This window comes from Amblyomma americanum, chromosome 4 (assembly GCF_052857255.1).
Source record: "Amblyomma americanum isolate KBUSLIRL-KWMA chromosome 4, ASM5285725v1, whole genome shotgun sequence".
NCBI classification, from domain to species: Eukaryota; Metazoa; Arthropoda; class Arachnida; order Ixodida; family Ixodidae; genus Amblyomma; species Amblyomma americanum.
Genome location: NC_135500.1, coordinates 82,554,265 through 82,577,480, shown reverse-complemented (window position 1 = coordinate 82,577,480; position 23,216 = coordinate 82,554,265). Strand labels below are relative to the sequence as shown.

Here is a 23,216-nt window from a genome sequence, read left to right as displayed (position 1 = left end):
GTCAGCTTCCTTCGCATCGTTGCGCTCAAATTAAGTACCAAACTTCTCTCAACAGCGAACTGTGGGCAGAATTGTTACAAGGAAATGATTAATTGTTTTATGCTAGGAAGGTGGAAATTACTGCCACCAGATAAAATGCTAATAGTGCGCAGGCCTCGGTGGCCGCAGCCTGGAGAGGCCTACAGACAGGCACATACCCTAGCCTTGCCAGATACTAAGCCATCTGGCCAGAAACGTATAGCAATAGGTGCCCGGACTGTGGCGAGGTCTTCGATCTCAATCATGGCCTGGGCATGTGAGGAAAACACACTGATCGACAAAACAGCAGAAGATACCCTCGAGAAGTGAAGGCGGTATCAGTCATCTCGGACGTACCTCTCAGCCCTGCTTTGGCTGGTGAAGAGGGCCTGGCAGGCCAGAACCACCCTTGGACTCCCAGACTTGGGAGAACCATCCTCCAGCTTGAAAGCATCGATAAAAATTTTCTCTCTCTCCATGCTAAGCGTGTTCAAAAGATCTTACTACACGAAGTGAGCTAGACGCTTTTGAATACTATACATCTACAATTTTGAGAAATTCTCAGTTATTGCTAACGCAATGAATTTTTTTTTGACAAAAATGGTCGTTTGTTAATACCTTATTGACACTGCCTGCATTCACATCAAAATGTTGGGATGGGAAGGGGGCAAAATTTTATTTGCAGGAATAATGGTGGCCAGTGTGGCTCTTTTCGCTGATAAAAAAAAAATAGGCAGAAAATTTCTCGCCCAGGAAGGGAAGGCAATCTTAGTCTGCCTCTTAATTATGCCTATGTATTTGAAAGCCTCTTTGTGCTAATTAATGTAAAACATGGAATACGGTGGTTGAAAATTTAAATTTTTGTGCTCACATGGCACGGGCATTAGTTTGATTTGAAAGAAAGAGCGTTGGGTGCAGAAATAAGAACACTGCATTCTCTTGCCTATATGTGCCTACTAGAGCTTGTCCCGCTGTGACAGTTCTTCTGATCGCCACTGCTAATGTGATCCCATAATTATGAATGATGATGTCTTGTGACCACCATATACTTTGAGCTGTATTTTGTGCCCGCACACATTATCTAGTCGTCTGAGAGCATACTATTTCTTATTCTCAAGACAGTGGCTCAGCAGGTCACACATGTGGCCACGTGTGTGTACAGGTGAAATGCGTGGGTCCCAAGCTGGTGCCGTTCCTGAAGACGGTGGCCCTGTACTTCGTGGTGGCCATCTCGTGGCAGCCCTCGTGGCTGGGCTGCCTGCTCAAGTGCCTGCCCGTGGCCTTCCTCATGGTCTTCGTCGTGCTGCACGGCATCTCGCTGGGCGACGCCCGCCACTGCTACTCGCGTCGTGTCCTCTTCGGCCTGGGCCTCTCGTGCCTCGGGGACGCGCTGCTGGTGTGGCCCTGGGGCTTCCTGCCCGGCATGGCTGCCTTTGGCGCCGCTCACCTCTTCTACATCGCGGCCTTCGGCACACGGCCGCTCAACCCGTGGGCCGGGGCCGTGTGCCTCGCGTGCATCGCAGCCGCCGCCACGCTGCTGCTGCCAAACCTGCACGGTGAGTACTGCGGTCGGGTGCAATATGTGAGCGTCAAGTTCAGAAAGCACACCGCAATGCATCTGACCGATTATGCTTAGACACGTATGCAAGAGGCAGCCAAAGGGTCGCTACCACCTCTGTCTTGATCCAAAAGTTCCCTTCGGCCCCTCCCGAAGAAAAAAAATCTGGTTATGTGCCTGGTCTGGCTTAGTGATAAATGCTCCACTGACATAAAATCTAGTATACATATTAGCGATTTGAGCTGATATATAGCTGGACAAAATTTTTAAATTGAAAACTAACTCAGTGTTTTCTGTCCTATTGGAGTGCACAGTACGTGCTTGCTGAGTCACAATTCAGGATTTCGGTGCACTTCTGTTGTTTGTTTTTTGCTGTAAAACAATGCATCATGGAGACGAAATTTTGTGGCGGTTGAAAAGAACTTGAGCCTGGAAGGCAGTGCTTTTGAGTGATGAGCCTGGGCACCGTGTGCCACTATATGTACTTGCACAACATATATGTGTCTGCAGCAGCAGAGCGCCATAACAACTGAGCCACCGCGAATGCAGAGGGCTCGACAGGTGTGGGTCATTATATATTTGTGCTAAATTGCCCACATTTGCACACTTTATCTACGTCTCCAAATGGTAAGGCACTGTTTTTGGAGACGTAGATAAAGTGTGCAAATGTGGGCAATTTAGCACAAATATATAATGACCCACACCTGTCGAGCCCTCTGCATTCGCGGTGGCTCAGTGGTTATGGCGCTCTGCTGCTGATCCGAAAGACACAGGTTCGATCCCGGCCGCGGCGGTCGAATTTCGATGGAGGCGAAATTCTAGAGGCCCATGTACTGCGAGATGTCATTGCACGTTAAAGTGCCTCAGGTGGTCGAAATTTCCGGAACCCTTCACTACGGCGTCCCTCATAGCCTGAGTCACTTTGGGACTTTACACCCCCATAAACCAAACCAAATCTGCACCATTGAGCACTCCATATACAATAATGGGCAAAATAGTACGACTCCTCCATCTACGCAGTACCGGTATTCCTCTTTCATTTAAGTCGAACCCTCCTATACGAAAAGGTCTCGCAAAATTTGTTCGTAATATCCGGAAGTTCGTTTTAAGCGGACTGAGATCAAAACTTCGGAAGCGCATTACGAATGCGACTTTTTTTTTGTTTACTGTACGGCACGGGTGCATTGCTGTCCATTTCTGCTTCAATCAGAGCATTGCAACGGTGCTTTTCGGCCTGGCCGTGGATGAGTTTAGTGTCACGCCACGAGTCCCACGTCTGGTTTCAGTCGCGCCTGTCAGCAAAGCACAAAGTTTTTACGCGCAGAGTTTGCATTCAAACGTATATGGCGATTTTTCGCCAAGTCCCCATCTTTACTGCCAGTGAACAGTGGACACGTGGCTGGCGATCTACATGCATGGATGCTGTGCGTCGTCTTTTATCTGCAGAAAACTGTCCTTGCCGTCTGCATGACAGCCCAGCCTGATTGATTTTAATTGTGCCATATCATAGACTGAACGAGAAAAATAACTTGCTTATTGTGTATACACGATGAAGCGAGCGAAGCTGCCTTCGTGGGGAGGGATCGTCGGGCAGTGTGGTGCACGGCTGTTTTGGTGATATCAGGGAAGATTTGATTAGGCAAGTCTGACAAAATTGCGAGCCACATTTCACCCATGTACATATCTGATCTTATTCTGAAGAAATGAGTGAGACCCAAGTCATGCGGCAGAAGGGATAACAGAAGTGGCTGACAAACGCACTGCATGCCACGAATGACTTAGGTCACGTACTGTGGCTTTGTTAAAATGTGATACCATTTTTTTCAGGACCTGCCGTAAAATGAACTCGAGAAGGGAAAGGAGCCATGCTGGAATGGTTTAATATGCTAGCTGCTGCCTACCACTCCAGTAGTAGAATTTAGCGTGATTAAAAAAAAACACGCAGGCGGATAGACAAAATGTCGCTTTTCTGCCTGCTCGCCTGTGTGTGTGCCTTCTTACATTGTGCTAAATTCCGCCACTAATAGAAGATTATATGACCTGTAGCCTTTACTCCAGATCAGTTCCACTCGAAGCCCGCAATTAAAGTGGAGACTTTCATTTTGCTTTCTAGTTGCCTACGTTGCTTTTGCATTTCACATTGCTTTGCATACACGGAGAGCGGAAACCTCTGATGTTCTAGCCCATTTTCGCCATCTAATTGCGCAACACTGCTCCGCGCATCGGTCATGAATTCTCGCGTGCTCCACCTAGCAGCTATAGCTGTGTGTTCGCTGTACCTATATATATCTATGTTCCAACTAAACGAGTGTTCATTATAAATGGTCTAAGCAGCATCTGGACAGAGCATTTATTGTTTTTATATAGTATACCTTTTCACCTGTCTCTCTGAAGTATAAATATTCATATTACAATGTTGGCTCAAGTGCAGCTCCACGTGGGGACGCTGCACTTGAGCCAACATTGTAACAATATAGAAAAGAACTGACGGCATTTTAAGTATACTCCTCGTTGATGTGAACTCTGTCTCGAAATGCATCGGCTGTTTTTTATATATGTTGCACAATACTGCAATCAGCGCACTGATTGCAGTATTGCAGAACTGATTGCAGAACACACTATGTGTTTTTGTGACAAATCTTGCTCATAAAAAGCTTTTCTGAGAGAAGAAAAAAACAAAGGCCATCAGCCAGCGAGGTATGCGGCTCGCTACGCTGCTGAACAGAGTAGTAGTGTGATATACAGGGTGTTCCGTATTTATCTGTCCACGTTGTAAAAATTTCTCCTGCGCAAACTACTGGATTAGTTGGCCTTGATCACAGACCTTAGTGTAAGGTCTTATGACAGTCTGCGTTTTTTCGATAAATACTTTAACATCAGAACTTTGCTGGATTGCCTGGAATCAGCGAAAAACTGCAGTCGTCTGCGCGCATAATTCTCATCGAGGCGAGCGAACTAGCCGCGTTGAGAGGCTGCGCCATCTGGCGAACTGCGAGGCAACCAATGTGCCTGCTTGGAGCTGGAACAGGTCTTGCAGTACCCCAAATGACACAGCCTGTTAAATCTGCTGCTCTGCTAGCCACGACGATAATTCTGCCTGCGGACGACTGAAGTTGTTCTCCAATTCCGGACAATCCAAGTAATTAAGTTCAAATAGTAAATTACTTGCAAAAACACAGACTACCTTAAGCTGCCTTGTGGTCTGTAGTTGAGCAGTAATGGTCCAATAGTTTGCGCAGGAGAATTTTTTACAACCCGGACAGATAAACACGGAACACGCTGTATATACTGCTGCGCTGCCCAGTACTCCGCACAATGTTGGTGTCGGCATGGGCCACTACTACATCCGGGTTCTTGAGGTGAGGACAGAGTGACTACGTCCGGGCAGACCAAGAGAGGACAGATATTGAACACTGATCCCCCCAAAGCTCCCTCCCTCTCCATCCCAAGCGCGTTTTTGGTCAGCTGCGTTACTTCACTGCCGAGCCGCTGCGCGGCCCTACAGCGATAGCTGTTAGTGCGGTGGTCTCCCGGAAACAGCGTTGTGGCGTCTGTCCACGCAGTCTCAGCGCTGCCTTGGCGCAGTGCGTTGTGGAAGATGTGGGAGCAGCGGGGGAAGGCGCACCACCTGGAGCGCTCAGTGCCACGGCAAGCAGAAGCACTGTGAAGGATAGCGGGGGAGGGCAAGTGGCACACTGCCTGATGTGCGCGGCGGAGTGACACGAGTGAGAAGAAGCGCTGTGAAGGTCTGGTTATATGACACACGACAGAAGCCAGCCATCGAAACCATGCAGCACAGGGGGAAGGAAGTGGCACGCCACCTGCTGTGCGTCATTGAGGCGTCCTGATAAAGGGAGCCCCACAGTGTTAACTCTCGAAAACAAACTTCGCTCCCTCACAAACAGTGGCTGTGATGTTATCTTACAATGGGTCCCCTACCACATAAGTGTCAGTGGCAATGAAGCAGTGGATTCCCTCGCAAAAGGTGCCCACAATGACACCACTCCTGTATGTACCAGTGTGTGCACGTATGACAGTGTTTGACTTATAGTGGGCAACCACATCCTCTTTCACCATCCTGATCCCTGTGTTGCATCGGGGCATGCAGGCTCTCGTGCTCCTCCCAGCTAAAGCTTTTGACCAATCGGATTACATCTTCATTCTCAGACTGAGAATCTGCTGCCTCTGGACCGCGGAGAGACGCCACCTCCTCTCCAGCGTGCCATCGCTGCGGTGACACCAAGGCATTGGATCACATCTTCTGTGTTCGCCCAATTTTCTGTGGTGCCCATGATGTCTTCTGTGACGGATTTGACATTTTCAGAAGCGCTAAAACACCGAGGACGCAGAGGGAACAGACAGGGACGAGCTGCATCCTCGGTGTTTTAGCGCTTCTGAAAATGTCAAATCTGCACCAACTAGCCCGATCCGCTACCCTTCTGAACTTCTGTGACGGATATCGAAAACTCAATTAAACTTCAATGCGGCTCTCTAAAAGAGCTTTTCTTTCCTTCCGGCCCAGCTAACACAATTAGTTGCACCTTAAAGGACTTTTTGCGGACGCTGCTAATCTGCGCACATTAATTGCATCATGGTACTTGCATATAATGCCCCCTCGAGGCTCCGCTGCTGAAGCGTGGCTCCTGCTCATTGCCCTTTCCTTACCTTCCCCTACTGGACCTGTCTCCTCACACCCTATTCTATTAATTATCTGCTTCCCCCTGTTGAGGTGGTCCCTCTAGCAGAGACAGTTACAGCACTGCAGAACCGCCATAAAATTCACCTATTCCCCTCCCCCAAATTATTAATAATCACTGAACGGAGGCAGCGGGCCCAGGAGAAGCACTGTGGAAGACGGGCGAGGGGGAGAGCTTCGCCTGTGCTACAGGGCCAAGCAAATACCACATGCACAAACACGGCAACTCTTGCTGGGAGCAACATATTAAGCAGAATGGTGTGAAGGTTGTCAGTTCGTCTGTATATAATTAAGCCCTTGGTAGGACGAACCTTTCATCGACTATGAATGAGGATTGCAAGTTGGGTGAGTTGGTTTGACAGTATCGCAGACGTGAACGGTGTGGAAAATACAGAGAGGGCAGGGCATGGTCCCTTCTCTGTTCTCTGTATTACTTGCACTGTAATGTAATTGAGCTGTGAAGTTCCTCGTTAATCTTCATGGATTTCCTTTGCAGCCGTATGGCTGTGCTTGGATGGATGCTAATGAGTAACTACTTTCTTCATGAAATGTACTTAACTTAGGGGATGTCCTTAAATCATTGAAGCATTGTGCTAATTAAGTGATGAGATGCACAAGATGAAAATTTTGATCCATAAAGTGGAGCTTGGAAAAAAAAATGAAGGGAAAATTGCATTGCCTAGCTTATAACTTTATATACATCTAAAAGTTATATAGCATGCTGGTGTGATGTAATATGGAGGCACAGGGAGTATATGTGGCTAGGTGATTGTTGGCAGAATTTCCTGCAGTACATATTGATAGGAATGGCAAATTAAACTGAAAAACAGCACAAGTACTTCATTGGTAGCTTCACATCCCTGTTCACCAGTGGTGTGATGTCAGCAGTGGTCTTAGCTGTTGCATCACAAGTGCCAATGCACTTCAAAGGAACGTTACACGAGGTGGAGATGCAGGCAGACATAAGAACTGCAACAGAAGGAGGCCCTGTTCTGACATAAGCTTGTGTCAAGAGCTGTGTATTGGCCTTTACTGCCGATATCTTAAATATTACTTCACTCTTCGTGCAGTGCTTGTAGTTTTACGTTGTTCTAATCCGTGCCTTACTTGGTCTAGATTATGTTGCAAAGTTTCAATAAGAAGTAGTTTAGCCATTCTTTGGAGTATTTCATTTGATAATACTGAAAGATGGTGATGGGTCGTGCTCAGCTTGTGATCAGCACTGATCAACCTGTGCTTAACCTTTGGGGGCAGCAGTGGCAACATACATTGGTCCAGCCTATATTGTTTCCAATTATCTTAGCATGTGGGCCATATTGTTACGTGTACAAGGTTTCCAAAGATAAGTGTAAGCCAATGGGATAGAGTTGTGCAAACACAAACGCTGGCCTTTTGTATGTTTAGTTCCTATGATAAGTTTATGGGCGAGCCATAGTGTAGTTTGTCACCTTGTGTAGACTTTTGCTGGAGTGTTGGAAGAATCATGACACATTTCTCATGCTGTTGCCATTGCATGAAAACCTTTGAACAAGAACTGGCATTTCAGAAGCATTTCTTGCACAACCCTAACAACACCTCCTGAGGACATATGCTCAAATGGTACAAACGTCCTCATCCTACACAGGTTGTTCTTGGGATCTTTTTAGTGCATCATGGCCAAACACCCTCAGAATGATGTCCTTAATTCGTACGCTGCTGGATGACGTGAGGGTAAAAATTTCTAAATTGTCCTACAAACGTCCTCTAGCAGGAGTATTGTGGCATTGCACTGAAATAAAATTCGCTTTATATTGCATGTGTGGCTCTCATTACATAAAATTGCATGTGTAATTAAAAACTGTGTGCAATGACATAATAAAAAGAATAATTCTGACCGAAGAAATGATATGTCATCACGATATATCTTAAAATACATTTGATGTTTAACCATGACTTATCCAGTGCATCTTTCTGGTGGGGTTGGACTCAGATTTTTGCCCCACAGTAGTTGTACTTGTCTCAATAATTTGGCCATTGATTTGGCAAAATTAATTCAGAGAGAACTATATATAGCCATCGCTATAAGAAAATACTGTACAGACAACAAACCATGGGCACTGACAAAGGTGGTGATCAAATCAGTCAATCTTGCTAAGAGTGGCCAAACTTTCACAAAATTAGTTTTTGTCAGAATCCAGCACAAAAGTAAAAAAAGAAAGCCGTTTCACAATTCTTGTGAATGCATGCCCACAGTAAGCAAGAAAATGGTAATGAACATTCTTTGTGCCAGATCGTCATCTTATGTTCTGAAAACATACCAAAAATGTCCTCCATGGCAGTTTGAGGATTTTCTGACGGTGTAAGGCCGAACAGCAGAAACAGATGATGACTTAGGGATCAGTAGATGACATCCTTAGGATGATAAAATGTCCTCAGAAATAGATTCTCAGCATGTCGTAGATGTAGTTAGCTCATCTGAGAAGTAAGGGGGCGAAACAGTTGTGTGTTGGCCCCAGATAAAAGTCGCTAACTTGTGAGGAACTATGTGACGTGGTAAAAAAAAAAAATTGACAGTGGCTTAGCTCGGCTATGCCAGGATATACGTAGCCAAAGCTAAGGCATAGCTTGGTTAGCCTTGGTTAATCTTGATTGAAAGTGCAGGTTAGTCTGGTTGTCTGGCTAGTTGTAGTCACGTGGTTCGTCACGCGGCTGGTCACGTGACCAGTCATGTGGTTGGTCTCGTGGTGCGGTTCGACCACGGTGGAAGTGCGAGCACGGCGAAACTGCGAGTTGGTGGCCACTGTAGCTTTCGCTACAAAAGAAATGGATCTGCACATGGGATGACCATTGTTGATCTCATATATAAGCTTGATGGTATGAATCTGAAGGGGTCTCTTATATATTTGTATCATCAGAAATTCGTCCAAAAGAAACAAAATTGTATGCAGAAACACGAAAAATTCACTCAAGCAGATCTGTTTACAGCTGGCAGGACTTATCTATAGTGGCGTACCACCACTCACTGTTCGTGGTGAGTACCATGCGACTGACGATCGCGGTGCCTGCGATATGTGTGGGCCGTGCTTAGTGAGCACTCGAGGGTTCAGTCATGACTTGTGCATTCGTATCAATAGTATGGCACGGGAGAGCATTTAGAACGTCAGAAATTCAGCACATTGTGCACACCTCCTTTCAGCCAAGGAACTTAACAACCTATCACTGAGATTCTACTGAGGTGCTGAGCAAAACTTCCCAGATTTAAAAAAAAAAGTAGTGCACTCATGAAGAGAACAAGTTAACAAGAGAACAAGTGCGCCTCGCATTCGGGAGGTGATGGGTTCGATCCCCAGTGCTGCCGGGTACCTACCGGTTTTTAATGGGTACAATATTTCCCCCGGCCTGGTGCTCGGCTCTTCTGGGTGAGATGCTTGGGAAAAGGGTCTTGACCACAGTTGCTCTGATGGATCAGCGATAAGTTCCGCCGTCAACAACGTTAAATCTGCCTCGTGCGGTAGAAGCCCATTTGTGGCCCTTTTTATCACTGATGCAGCAGCTTGATCAAGGGTCGCACCTTCTCACTGTAACCACGTTGGCCGAAGGGGTACCGCCGTTTGAAACTGGGCCTTCTCCCGCGAGGGGCGCAGCGGGGTTTACGGAGCTTCTCCCAAGCGAACACCCCTAAAGAGAGCCGGGCGCCAGGCCGGGGGCCTCTTGTACCCATTTTTACCGGTGGGTGTCCGGTGGTGGGTTTCGAACCAACCACCTCCCGCAGCCGTGACAGGCGCCCAACCAACTAGGCCACATCTCCGTTAGAGTATATGTAATTGCCTGCTGCTTTGATCCCATCATCAACATAAAGCTTAGAAATGTCAGACCGGGAAGCTGTCTGCAAATCTTGTCGTACTTGATAAAGATTGGTTTCCATGGAAAGTATTCTATTCTTGAGTCATACTAACTTTTCAGAACAAAAATTAACCACAGGTGGTTTAGTCAGAAGAAATATGGGGTACAAGAATTCTTTTTGTGTAAGGCGAAATATTACAAGTGGTAACAAGCCCAGTATTCTTGGACATCAATTTTAATTGTGAGGCAACGGTGGACTTTTGTAAGGTACTATTCTGGAAATTTTGAAGGTAATGGTTCATTCTTTTAATATGTAGCAAAACTTTTCTTTTAAAGTTTGTGTATCACTCACATCGAGTAGCCAAGACTGCCATATATAGAAACCATTGGAGAATGCTTTTGACGATAACAAAAATGCTAACAGTGAAAAAATGCAAGCCTGCCTGATGCCTTTGACATATGAAAAAATTGCATTCATAAACAATTTCTTGTTGAAAAATGCACTTGTCCAGAATTTCTGGCTATGAATAAGCTGGCTCACCATTACAATGCAGCTTCTACATTTATGTTTGCTTGATCCGCATCGTTGACACCTCTCTAAACTCGTTCCCATGTCTGCATGCCCCAAACACTGCCACTGCAGTATGTACATGTGCCACTCATTGTCCCTGCTTCATAAGTAATTCTTCTGAATAATAAAAAAGATGTTTGAAAAATGGGTTCTTAAGCTTCCTTTCAGTGCCTAAGGCACAGAAAAACAGACTACCATTGCTTTGATGTTGCTGCAGACTTGACGCATTCCTTTTCTGGTGTAAGTAGGGACAATGGCCTCCATAGGGAAGGCTGTTTTCGTTGCCTGAGTCAAATATAGCACACAATAAATTGGCTTAAAGCCTGTGCACACAGGTTTTCCAGTAGTTTAGCTATGGTGCGTGTGTCGTTGTGCAGTGGATACGTAGTACTACACTATAAGGTGAAGAAGCACTGAATTGCGCTGGAAGCACCAGGACAGTAGTCATTCCGTGACAATTGCTCTTGACGTGTCTTTTGTCTTGCTGCTGCGTAATGTTATGTGTTGTAAAAGATAAGTAGCAGTTGAAAATTCTAAATAAAAAGCTCCCTTAACAAAATTCTAAATAAAAAACCTCCACCCTAAGGGTATGACACAACAGCTTTAATGGCTCCCTTCAGTGGACTGAAGTCCTCTGTGTATCGCTTCAGAGACACAAACACTTAGCAGTGCGGGCCCAAGTGTTGCTAGCGGAGTCCGCATCTTGCGCGCCACCTCTTGGCGCAGCGAGCAGTCTTAGTTCTGGTGGCCGCTTCATGCTGGTGCCACAGCACCAGTCAGTTGCACCAAGCTAACATGCCAGCTGACCAAACTGGTATTTTTCACTCATAGCCAAAACACGGTCAATGCACGGCCAATGCCGACAATTCCAAATTTTCTGCATAACGGGATCCTTAAAGCTCTTACTTTAAAATACTGCCAGGATGCTGCTAGTGGCAATGAACAGCCATTACTTTGCCCCCAGTGTGTTTATTAGTACAATTGCTGTAAATGATGTCAGAACAAGGTTAGGGCAAGAGTATAGCTTGCTGTCATGAGTTGATGTGTTCAGCTACTTTTTTAGCTTAGAAATAACTTGGTATGACCTGCACTTAGGTGAGATGCACTTGGTATCTCTATAGGTGGAGGACTATAGGTCAGGATTCTTTATGTGTAGCGTGGCTGCTATTTGGCTACACAAATAATGTTTGTGTGGAATTATCAAATACATCAGTTAAGCTTTCTATGACAGGTTGTCATAGCGAATTTTAAAGGTTTGGACTAGGTTTTGCCAAATGCTGTAATGCTTTTGTGAGAATGGTAAGTGTGGGGTAAATAATCTTCAGCACTTGTATTGACCAAACCTTCCAGCTTTCTTGTGTATGTTAGGATTGGTTCCTTACCTTTGAAATGAGTGGAGTGGATGTATCAATAATTCATGTGTTTTATGGCCAACAGAAAGCAGGCTGTATAGCACATTACTGGCATATCTCAAGTGGCCTGAGTGACTGACTGTGTGCTTCTATCTTTGCAGGTATATACCTCTTCGCTGTGCCACTGTACGGCTTCGTGCTAATGATCATGGTGTGGCGGGGCGTCTCACGTGTGCGGTTCTTCGATGAACTCTGGACCTGGACCAAGCTGTGCTCCTGCTTTGGTGGCATCCTCTTTGCTGCCTCCGACATGCTCATAGCATTCAATCTCTTCTACATGAGTGCACCGCCTAGATACATCCAGCATGTGATCATGCTCTCATATTATGCAGCGCAGCTCGGGATAGCGTTGTCTGTTGTGGACTGCCGCACTATAGCAGCTATTAGTGCCGCAAACGAGCAACAGGTACCTTGCCGGAACGGCGGGCCCTGCTCTTCGACCCTCACACCACCGTCGTCTGCTATGCACCTGCCGGGCACATCGAAGACAAGGCTAGAATAGATTAGTTGTTAGTGACCACTGTACTTTGCCATGTCTGAGGGCACAGTTCCTTCACGATGAACAAAATTATTAGAGTACCCTTTCAGCAGGTGGACTGTCACTGTCTGCTCAGCACCAAATGGCTGACTCAGTTGCCAACACTGGCGCTGTTGCCTGTGATTGGAGCTGCCAGATGCCTTCAATGTTATGTTGCAACTTGCAGACAGGCTGCAGCCAGGGAATAGGACACAAGTAGCCTGGCTGCTGGAAGTGCAACTGCTAGTGAACAAAATGGTCAGCCTATTTTCCTGTTGATTCAGCGTTGACTACTGGTGCCTGCCTGTGCCTCAGCACCTGCAAAGTGTGCTGTTTATTAAATTTGACATACCATGCTGTCATGTTGCATACATGTTGCACATGTGCTCTGTTGATGCAAGCTGCAGGAGCACAACAGGCCATATGCTCTGTGTTACAGAGCTGTCACTTCCTCTTCATGCTAATCGCATTTGGGTCTGTAATGATGACCAGATGTGACAGACAACTGCGCTGTGGAAGCTCTTCCATTCTATTGAACAAACCTTCCAGCATGGCCATAAGCCAGGGAGCTGTCTTCTGCTCAATGTCACGGATCAATATGGCTTTTGACCTGTAGAAAGTGTCAGATGCAAGAGTGCGCCAAGTCAATCAATCTTGCTCGTGCCGCAAAGGCATCACCCTTTCTCAGGCAGGCAGAAGGTTTTATGTGTTGCTGTGAGCCATCTCAGTTACCACCTTGTTGATCTGTGGGATTCGTTTTGGCCAGGTGATTGGCATTGCAGCTTGAAGCAGCGTGCATTATTCTGCATGTCTGTTGTGAACTGCTTCTTCCCACAGCAGAGCGTTGGTCTGACAAGTCAAAAGTGTAGTTTGGGGTGTCACTGATGTACTGCAGTGGATCTACTGGCATTCCTTGGACAGTATTGCGTCATGTCAAGAGGATGAGAGACCTGGCTCTCTTTCTGCTTCCAGGGAATTTGAACAATTCGTCTTGAAGGTTCTGTTGTCCACATGCATTGTATAGGTATGCAGAAACTGTGATTGCTAAGACCAAGTGAATTGAATGGGCCGTGTATCTGCTGGTTTCTTGTGCGTTTTTATTTTGAACATGTCACCGAGTGCGAACCCGTCATGCCATTTTATCCGCTGACACACTTCGTGTCACAAGTGTTTTTTTTTAGTTCGTTCTGTGCAACAAACAGGATGTCCACAAATCATTCCATTTAAAGTGTCAGCTTACACTCAGTAATGATTGAAGCACAGTGCAATACCTCAAAAATTTCACAGAATGAGCATATGAAAAAAAAACTACCAATTCAGTTTGTTGCTCTTTTATTTTCCACAGCCGGGTTTCATTGCTATTGCCAAGTAAATTTTGACAGTAGTATGGAAATACTTCTGCATGCAAACTATCAACAGAGCAGTCTAAACGGAGCAGTAAGGGATGCAGTTTAGGTAGAATGCTGCAGTGTACATTTTTCACTCTCATCTGGTTTAATACAGTGTTATTTGGTGCATTTTCAATTATTGCAGTGTTTTCTCTGCATTATTGACTTAAAGAATTGGTCAGTCCCACTTTACTTCAAGAAACTTTAATGGCATACACAGGCCAATTCACAAAACTTGGCCATCTTAGAAAAAAAGAAGGGCTCGTTTTATTGCAATGGTTCAGTGCGCACCAAGCAGCAACTGCTACACTCCAACCTTTTAGTGCTTCCACCTCTAGTCTGAATTCATATGCTCCTTGGTGCTGAGCTCTATCTTCATCACTCTGTTTTTCACACACTGTCTTCTGCTACAATATATGCAAAGGGCATCAAGTGAGTAGTTTCTTGCTGCTAGGACTGTAGGGAGACGTTACCATGTAAGCATTTTGTATTTTTAGTAAAATGCTGAAATGGGAAAGGAGGAAAGATGATTTGTTGACATCCTGTTTGTGTAATACAGCTCAGAGCTGTGTCGCAGATGAAGGTTAAGTGGAAAGCGGAGTTAAAAACCGAATCTACTCTGAATTCTCCCTGCTTCTTGGGGAGTTGCTCATTTTGTAGGAGTCATGTTCTGTCTGGTCATGATGATGCTGCTTACCAGCATGTAGAGCCCTTGCTCAGCGCATCTTTCACCCATAATATGACTGAAGTGTATCCAATTTTTGTTGTTACTCGTGTTGTTAGGTGTGCATGCACTGGTGTCAAAACTTGATAAGTTATATCTTGGTATAGCCTTTACAGTATTTTGCACATATGTCTTCAGTCATGCAGTTGTTTTTGTAATGGCTTGTGAAATAATGTCACTTGAAAGCCTCGAGGGCTGTGGTATACCCACAGTTTATAGTAAGATAAGTTATGGTTTTGTTTTGTGTGTTGAATGATGGGGCCATGTTTAAGATGGCATAAACTTTCATTTCGTTTTCATTTTATTTGCCCTCAATTGTATAAAAGCATTACAGAAGTTTAGAAGCAGTTTAGAAGCACGTTTAGATGCAGTCAGGAGAAAAGGGCACATCATTGCAATACTCTGGAATGTGTCCGCACATGAAGTGGCGCTGTCACTATAGTTCGAGATGCAGCAATGCTGTTATGCGACAAAGTCAGAAGAGCGTGCACTCATATAAAATATTGATCGTAGTATACCATGGGTGGGATGTTCACTGCAGCCGCTAAGAGGCACTCATCCTTTCAGCTGTTGTAGCCAGATGTTAATGACAGTGTCATTTGACAGTTTGAATGGAATTGAAAGACAAGGTTGTTTGCAACAGTATGACTTGTGTGTATAATGCCAAGTAGTGGGCAATCGAAAATAAATGTCGTGACAAGTCAAGCAAACAGCAGCAGAATGTGTTCCGTACCACGGTGTTGACTTCTACACTGGAGTGCAGACGTGTTGTCGTGGACCAGGACTTTGACTAGTAGAAAGCAGGCTATTGCAACCTGAATTAAAATGGAGTATTTAGGAAACTTCACTTGAATTTGTACCAATAGCTACTGCCATTCAGCCTCACAAAACTTTGGAAATGAATCTTATCAGTCTGTGTCTGCAGTGGCTACAGGCTGTATGAACAATTTATGAACGTTTTTGCTATTTAGCCACATTTAACTAAATTTAGTATGGAGGTGCAGTTAATCATAGTAATGCCAATGCACATCGTTAGAAGGATTTATTCCTTATTTGCAGAGTCATACCTAAGGGTAACACGGCTTGCTAAGTTGGTTCCTGTCTATGTCGAAGCGTCCAAATGGTTCTAATGCACATGTAGATGTCTTGGGATTTGGGACTGGTGCACAAGCAAGTTAAACATTTCACTATTGCCTGTTCTGGATAATGAAGGGTAAAGTGACAGAAACTGCACGGGGCATGGCACTTGCAGGGAAATCGATTCCTTAGTTGCTGTGCTCTGTGAGCCAGTGACGTGAATTAGCTACATATTTTGCTCTTCACCTGCGATATTTTTCAGCACTCTAGATGAAGTACCTGGGATAGAGAAGAAATAAATTAAAAAACAGAATACATAGAACAGAACAGAATTAAAAAAACAGAACAGATTTGGCCTTTTTTATTTAACGCATCCTCTTAACAAAGTGCCATCTCTCAGCTGTCTGAACCTGATTGGGAAGTGAGCACTGGCTTTACTTCAACTTAATGGATACTCAGATTGACCCTGTCACCCAAAGATTTTTGTGAAAGCACATCTGATGGTAGTTGCATTTATATAAACTTACTCCATGCTCCATTTTTGTGTTAGGAGGATGAGTGAGGTTGAGTGCTCGCATGGCACTACTTTTGCTAGATGGAAGAGTTAGAACGGCAAAAACTTGAGCGCCAGCGACCAATGCAAATCTGTACTGGAGAGTCAAATTTCATGGCCCGTTTTAATTCAAACATGAAAAAAATTATTTTAGGCATACTAGCAGAGCAAGGGGTACAAGAAAGTTAAAAAAAAAAAAAACCATGAAGCAAATAACAGGGCAGGAGGGAGATGTCGTCTTTCACTATTGCCGACCACACTGAGCTTGTAAAATCTCTTGCGAAGGAATGGAAAGGATGTAGATTGTAGTGAAAGAAACAGCACAGATATGACACAAACAAAAGGAGGAGAAAAACATGTATACAAGCCCTTGTTTACACTGGTTGCCTATGCATTGTTCCTCCATTTGTTCTTTGCAGTGCTCATTTGTACTAACTAGCACAGCTTGAGCTCAGATTACTTCAGGAGATGCTGGCTATCAGAATGCATGGTAAGATTTCACATTGAATGGCTGTGCACAAGATAAGGAACCAGTGGCACAAATCACAGTGCTTTTTCTTCCTTTCATTTGGTGTGTTGGGAACTGATGCTGTGCATCACATGACTGTGACTTGGTTGAATACGCATTGTGCTTAGCAGTGCCTATACTCTGAAAGGTTAGGAATGTGAGTGATGGTGTGTTGTGCTGAAAAGATTACTGGCCACTATGGCATGGCATACCCTTAATTAAGTTGGCACCCTATAGGGCTGTGACTGTGCTTTGTGGTGGACTCAAGCAAATACACATGGCCAAATGAACAGGCAACAGGAAAGGAAAAGATATTGGGCAATGCCAGCAAGAGATACCTGGCGGGTTATTGGAGGGTGGTTGAACAGCAATTAGGCATCCCCTGCCGTGTATAGAGTCGCGCTGTATGACTGACAGGTTATGAATTAAGGCTGGACTGCAGACAGGACAACATTTAATGATGCAAGATTGTGGAGCTTAACGTCTTGAAGTGAGACTCTGGCTATGAAGAATGCCGTAGTGGAGGGCTCTCAATTAATTTAGACCACCTGCGGTTCTTTTAATGTGCACTGACATTGTACAGCTAACGGGCAATTTTTGAGTTTTACCTTTATCAAAGCGTGGCCGTCATGGTCAGGATTTAACCCGATTCCTCCGGCTCAGTAGTCAAGTGCCCTAACCACTGAGCCCAAGCGGCATGCAATGATACAAGAGTAGAGCTAACACTGTATACAAGATTACATCCTTCCTGCCATGCCACAAAGGCAGCTAATGTGAGCATTTGACTTAATTTCACAGCACAATGCTCAGTGCATAATGCGGGAGAGCCATTTTTTATATTCAGGAAAGCAAGCTGGCATGCAAACCATAAGCATGCCTGTTCGTAGCAGCAACCACATGCACTCTTGTTCTTCCTGTAGCAGTTCAGCCTTGGCGAGTTTTCATGGACGGTGTGATCGGCACACTACATATGATTCGGTACAGTGATGTAGGCAGCTGGGCTGCTTATTTCAGATGCACTGAAATGAGTCTACTGAGAAATAATGAATCATTGTGACATGGCAGGCTAGGTGTAGGTATAGTGCAGTATTTGAGTTCCAGCCTGAGCAAAAGCATTAGCTTGTAGCGCAAATGCACTAGCACCCATGTCCATCGATTGCCACCTAAATATATCAACACTGGCAACTAAAGACAACATTTAGGTTGCCTGACATTGCTGTGTGGCTATCAAACCTAGCCAGAATGATCTCCAAAGGCCACTAGTTCAACTGCTATTTAGACTCCTGCAATTGAGTGAACCGACTGTCACCCACAGTTGCTCTGCACTGCTTGGTGCTGCAGAGTGTTCAGGTTTTCACGAGTGTAAATATTTTGAATTGGTGACACACCGAGAAGTCTGTCAAGCTGACATTTCTTTACATGAAAGGTCAGCATTTGAATAGCCTGCAATGTCTTAATGGGGCATAGATATTCAAGTTATCTTACAGCCGTAGCTAGAGATGTGCGCACCCACATTGTAACAAGGCAGTTATATTAATCAATTGTATATCCAGGCAGCACATCTTCGCATTTAGTAGAGTTGCCTGGAAAGCTCAACTTTTTCTGCCCTTCATCGGCTGGCCTCTCATGTGGCTAGCCAGTGTTCATGTACAGTCAACATTATCCAGCATTTGTACTTGTAGTGCGCATAACCATGTATAGATAATGTAACAGTTCAAGTTTTCTCCTTTATTCTTTTCATTAAGCTGCAGATACTTCACATATACTGTGCAGTTCAAGCTGAACAAATCTATCTTGCAGAATTTTGATGCACTACACATCTCGTAACTGGAGCACTGTACATGCAAGGTGGCCCATGTAATGCGAGCCAAGAGAAAAAAAATTGGAGAGGGCACTTACGCTTTGCCTTAAGGGTATGATGTGATAGCGTAGTGGATTTGGCTTTCCATTCTGAGTAGCTTGACACCTTTGAACAAATTTTAATTAGTTTTAATTTGTATTAATTAATTAATTACACGTTCTAAATTTCCTCAATTAGCACCATCAAGCATGGATTTTCATTCTGACCATATTGACACCTTTCAAACCCCCTTTTTCAATTTTCATTTCTTTAATTGATCAATTAATCAATTATTTACAATGATTTCATTAACTCGTCATCACCTATCACACACCAATTAATCAGCAATCACTAGAGCCACAAATTACCATGATAAGATTTTTTTTTTTACCCAGCCCCCAATTATTTCCAACACACGGTGCCGACTACCACTACGCCGACGGCTTTTCGATGAAATGAGCTGTATACGCTATCGCTTAAAAAACAAACTGCCACATATTACAGAAATGAAACAGTCATTGATGGTGGTTGCCAAGAGCAGACAACATTATTAAAAATAATATAATTGATCCTTGAGATTAATTAACAAGCTTTTAAACTGTTGAGCTAGCTGAAAAGGTTTGGCTGTTGAGTGTTAAAATGAACCACAGTTGACACTGTTCCTAAAAAGCATGCTTTGTTTCAATTAGTTTTTTTTGGAGTGTGATAGAGGTATGAAAAAACTGGTGACAGCAGAAGACTGCACCTGCTTGTGAGCACTGGTGGAAACCATAGCTGCCCAAAATTAGATACACTGCACCTACGGCCAGTTTGGGATTGCTGCAAAGTGCAATATGTGAAGAACTGGCATTTAGGATGCAGGATTTTAGAACATGCTTAGACTTCTGCTGCTGGCATTTTGGGTTTTGCGTACTTTGATCACAGTATGGAGAAAACTTTCACAATAAAGCTGCTGCCATAAAGTACAGTTGTGCCTCGTAAATATGGACACTTCAGTTCCTGAGCAAAAATGTCCATAAAGTGAGTTGTCCGTAATGAACCATGAAGAAAAATCAAAAGAAATAGTCTAAAAAAATTCTTTACGATTACGGACTACTTCTCTGGTATTGGCGGGGGCAGTAAAGTGGTAATCGGGCAATCATGGAAGCTCCAGATGCATCATTCAGGTTGCCATTATCTTTAAAATCATGCGGTGCAGGTTTTAGCATGTCCGGAGTGCCTAGTGGCCCATGAGACACGTGATGACGCCTCTTGGCCTGATGAAGTGTCTCTTACTAGTGTTCACATGCCAAGAACTCTGTACACACTCGGTTGACAGCTGCTGAAAGTGGTTTTCAATGTAGTGCACAGAAACAGTTTTTTTTCGCAGCCATTAAAGCAGTACGGCAAATAGTAAGGCACGTTTACCGGGCACCTTGCCGCTGTAAAGCATGAAATCACACACATACAAAAAGGCCATTACTACGGCATTCGCGCTTTCGCACTGCCTTTAGCTGGTGTTCTGCACTCAAAAGTGCAAGGGGCAAAATATCTGGCTGAGGATCTCGGGTGGGGGGGGGGGGGGGGGGTGGGGGGGGGGGGATTTTGTTGTGGTCGCTGTCCAAATTAACGGGACAAAAATACATGGGTCCCAATGGGCTTCATGCATTTTCACCCTGTCCATTGTCTGGACAGCAAGTTTCTATATTAACAAAGTGCAAATACTTTGAAAAAAGTTGGTCCCCAGAAAAGTTGTCCATAATTTAGTTGTACATATTAATGGTGGTCGTATTAATGGGACACAACTGTGGTTTATTTAGGTGTTCTGCAGCTAACCGAAGCTTTGCGTGGTTTGCGTAATTTAAGAGTTGAATAGTGACGACTAATTGCTTGTAGAATAATTGTTTAAATTGTATATTAATTCATTCTATAATTAGTTGCAGTGTAACTCAAAATGTACTTGTTGCTCTAGGCACCCACCAACAATGCTACTAGAGTTTCACTTAACCTGAAACGCTTTGCTCGCATTACGTAGGATGCATTGTATAGTAGTGAAATTATCCCACTTTCATAGGGTATAGCTTTAGAGTGACATTTGTAGCACACAAACCTCTACACCGGCTCTCTTCTTATGGCTAAACTTCTGCCAATGTCTTTATGAGAATGTGGTGTGCTGTATATCTATCTGTAGTCGGGTAAATGCCGAACTATGCTGCATTTAGAAAATGCATTTCTAAAAATGTTCTGGTCAGGCCCAAGTTTTAGTGTTTTCATTCTTTGCAAGATCATCCACTGCTGTGGAAGGAAAGATCCAACCTTTGTCCGGCATTGAAAACGTGGCACATTTGGAATGATATGTGTGCTTACCTCTAAGTTGCAGCTGTTAATGAGACACGTTAGATGGTTTGCAAGTAGTTTCCCGAAGGCTGCATTTGCTTTGCCTAAAGTTGCCTTGCCTACTTGCTTCCCTTTCAAAGCATGAGCTTGAATAAAGCTTGCACCTTGTCAGCAGGAATAAGGAAGGACATGGCACTATCAAAGGACACATGACACACAGGGCGCTAACTACCATCCGTGTTCATTTGCTCCAGCTGCTCGTAACTGTTTACAAGGTATACCATGTGGCCATGCATATACCTGTATTAAAATTACAATTCTTTATTTTTTATCATTTATGAAAAGGTGCCAGCGTGTGTGTCTCGTGTGTCCACTGTCTGCTGTTTACACTTGGCCCCTTTTCATAAAAAAATGTCAAACCAACTCATCCAGCAGTATGTGCTATCCAATTCTTTAGCACGGAGAACAATTACAGCTGTGCTGCTGCAAGTGCTTCCCCTGCTTTCTTCGTAAATTAGCCCTTGATTTTTTGCTCCATTCTTTGGCATATTTAAGAAACACGACATTGTTGAAAAGCAGCAAACACCAACATTTTTGGCAGTGCTTGGTTATATCACCCCGAGATTAGTTCCTCACCATGCGTGCTGCACATTTGTGAGCTGTCATTACAACGCTCACTTCTCTGGCCAGTGCATCTTAAATGTACTACACCCTTGGTGCAGTCAATGTGCCCTGTTGCAAGCTTGGCATGGTGCAGGCCTCCCTACCTCTCTTGCTAATCTTCAAAAGCTTACACGGGGCAGAAAACACTTCACTGACGTAAATGTTGTGCCACATTCATTAAACTGAGCAATACTTTGTGCTGGTACAAAGACCTCTGCTTCTTTTCTATTTGCCTGGTTTTTGTTTTTCACTGCTTTTCCCTTGCTCTCTTGAAGAAGGGTCTTGCTTATTCTTGCAAGCATGTCGCCAAGTTAACCACCACTAATAAAATGCTTCCCTTGTTTATCAAAGCTGGTCACACACTAATATTCATAGGACAAGCTTAGTGCTGATTGAAGGCAGTGTTGTTCTTAACAAATAAACCGAGTTTTTGGATGGGCACAACAGCATTGTACTGCAGATAGCCTCACTTCTTGACTGTGGTAGTACGACTACAGTGCAGGCTTTCAAACTAGAACAGCTGCTTCCACATTCCTCACCAGAGATGCAGACCAAAACACTTGTGATGCATTAACCAGTATTTCTTTTGTTTGATGAATGATCAGCCAGCCAGTAAATTATAAATGGTGGAAACTTACGACACTGTAAGGCGTTTAACAAGTTCTAGACCATCTGTGGAGCTCTTTCCTCCAAGTGGCACAATTTTCAAGAAGACAAATGTTGCTGCTTCAGTTGCCTTTGTCATCCGTACCTTAACATGTGCAAGGCAGCGGGGCTCCTGAAAACGACACTGGCCATGAGCAATTTTGCAAGCATCTCAAAACTCATGGTATCAGCTGTACAGAAATTTCGCATGCAGTGCATCCTCCTTGCTCTAGTAAAAAGAAGAACAGCAGCAGGGTGCCCACGTAACTCTTAGCAGTTAGTGCTGCTGCTGAAGCTCCCGAACTAACGCAGCCAAACTTGGCTCTAGTGCTTAGCACTCTGAAGCCTAGAACTCCACTAAGTGCGTTACAGGAAAACGAGGCTTTTCACTTGCAAATGCAAACCGATTTTCTAAACTTACATGGGCACCCATTGGTAAGAGATATTCGTGCTAACCCTTCTAGTCAGTGCACATCAACCTGCTGAGGAAGGCTGCATGCGAGTGTTCTGCAATGATTTATATGGTCAAGAAACCGGTAGGCCTGCACGCAGCATTCACGTCCACTCCGTCACCCTGAACTGTCAGTCATATGTTCTGTGCATTATATTCTGCCCGAGTCCCTTCTTAATTTCTGCTAGGATAACGCAACGGGAGTTTAATTTTTCCCTAATCCATACTGCTTTATTCATTCCCTTTAAAGGCGAACTGAGGGGGTTTTTCGAACATTTTGAGTTGATAATCACATCACATTCCTTAGAGTCGTCTTTCTCCGGTACAAAAAAAAAAATTTTTCAAGATACCAAGTGGAAGTACTTGAAAAGAGCAAAAACCAGGAAACCAAAACTAAAACTGGGTTTCAACCAAATGATGACGTCACAGCTGACTATCCTGTGATGTCACGGATGCT

At 44.4% G+C, this 23,216-nt stretch overlaps 1 protein-coding gene across 1 annotated transcript in view; it reads left to right on the top strand.

Annotated features, from left to right (window-relative positions):
- The window catches only part of LOC144128091 (lysoplasmalogenase TMEM86A), a 60,989-nt gene extending 44,668 nt beyond the window's left edge, over window positions 1–16,321 (top strand). Inside the window, exons 2-3 of the mRNA XM_077661166.1 lie at window positions 1,181–1,574; window positions 12,179–16,321. Of these exons, the coding sequence (XP_077517292.1) occupies window positions 1,181–1,574; window positions 12,179–12,579 (795 nt within the window). The 3' untranslated portion in view covers window positions 12,580–16,321. The remainder of the gene's footprint in view (window positions 1–1,180; window positions 1,575–12,178) is intronic.
- Window positions 16,322–23,216: the final 6,895 nt, after the last annotated feature.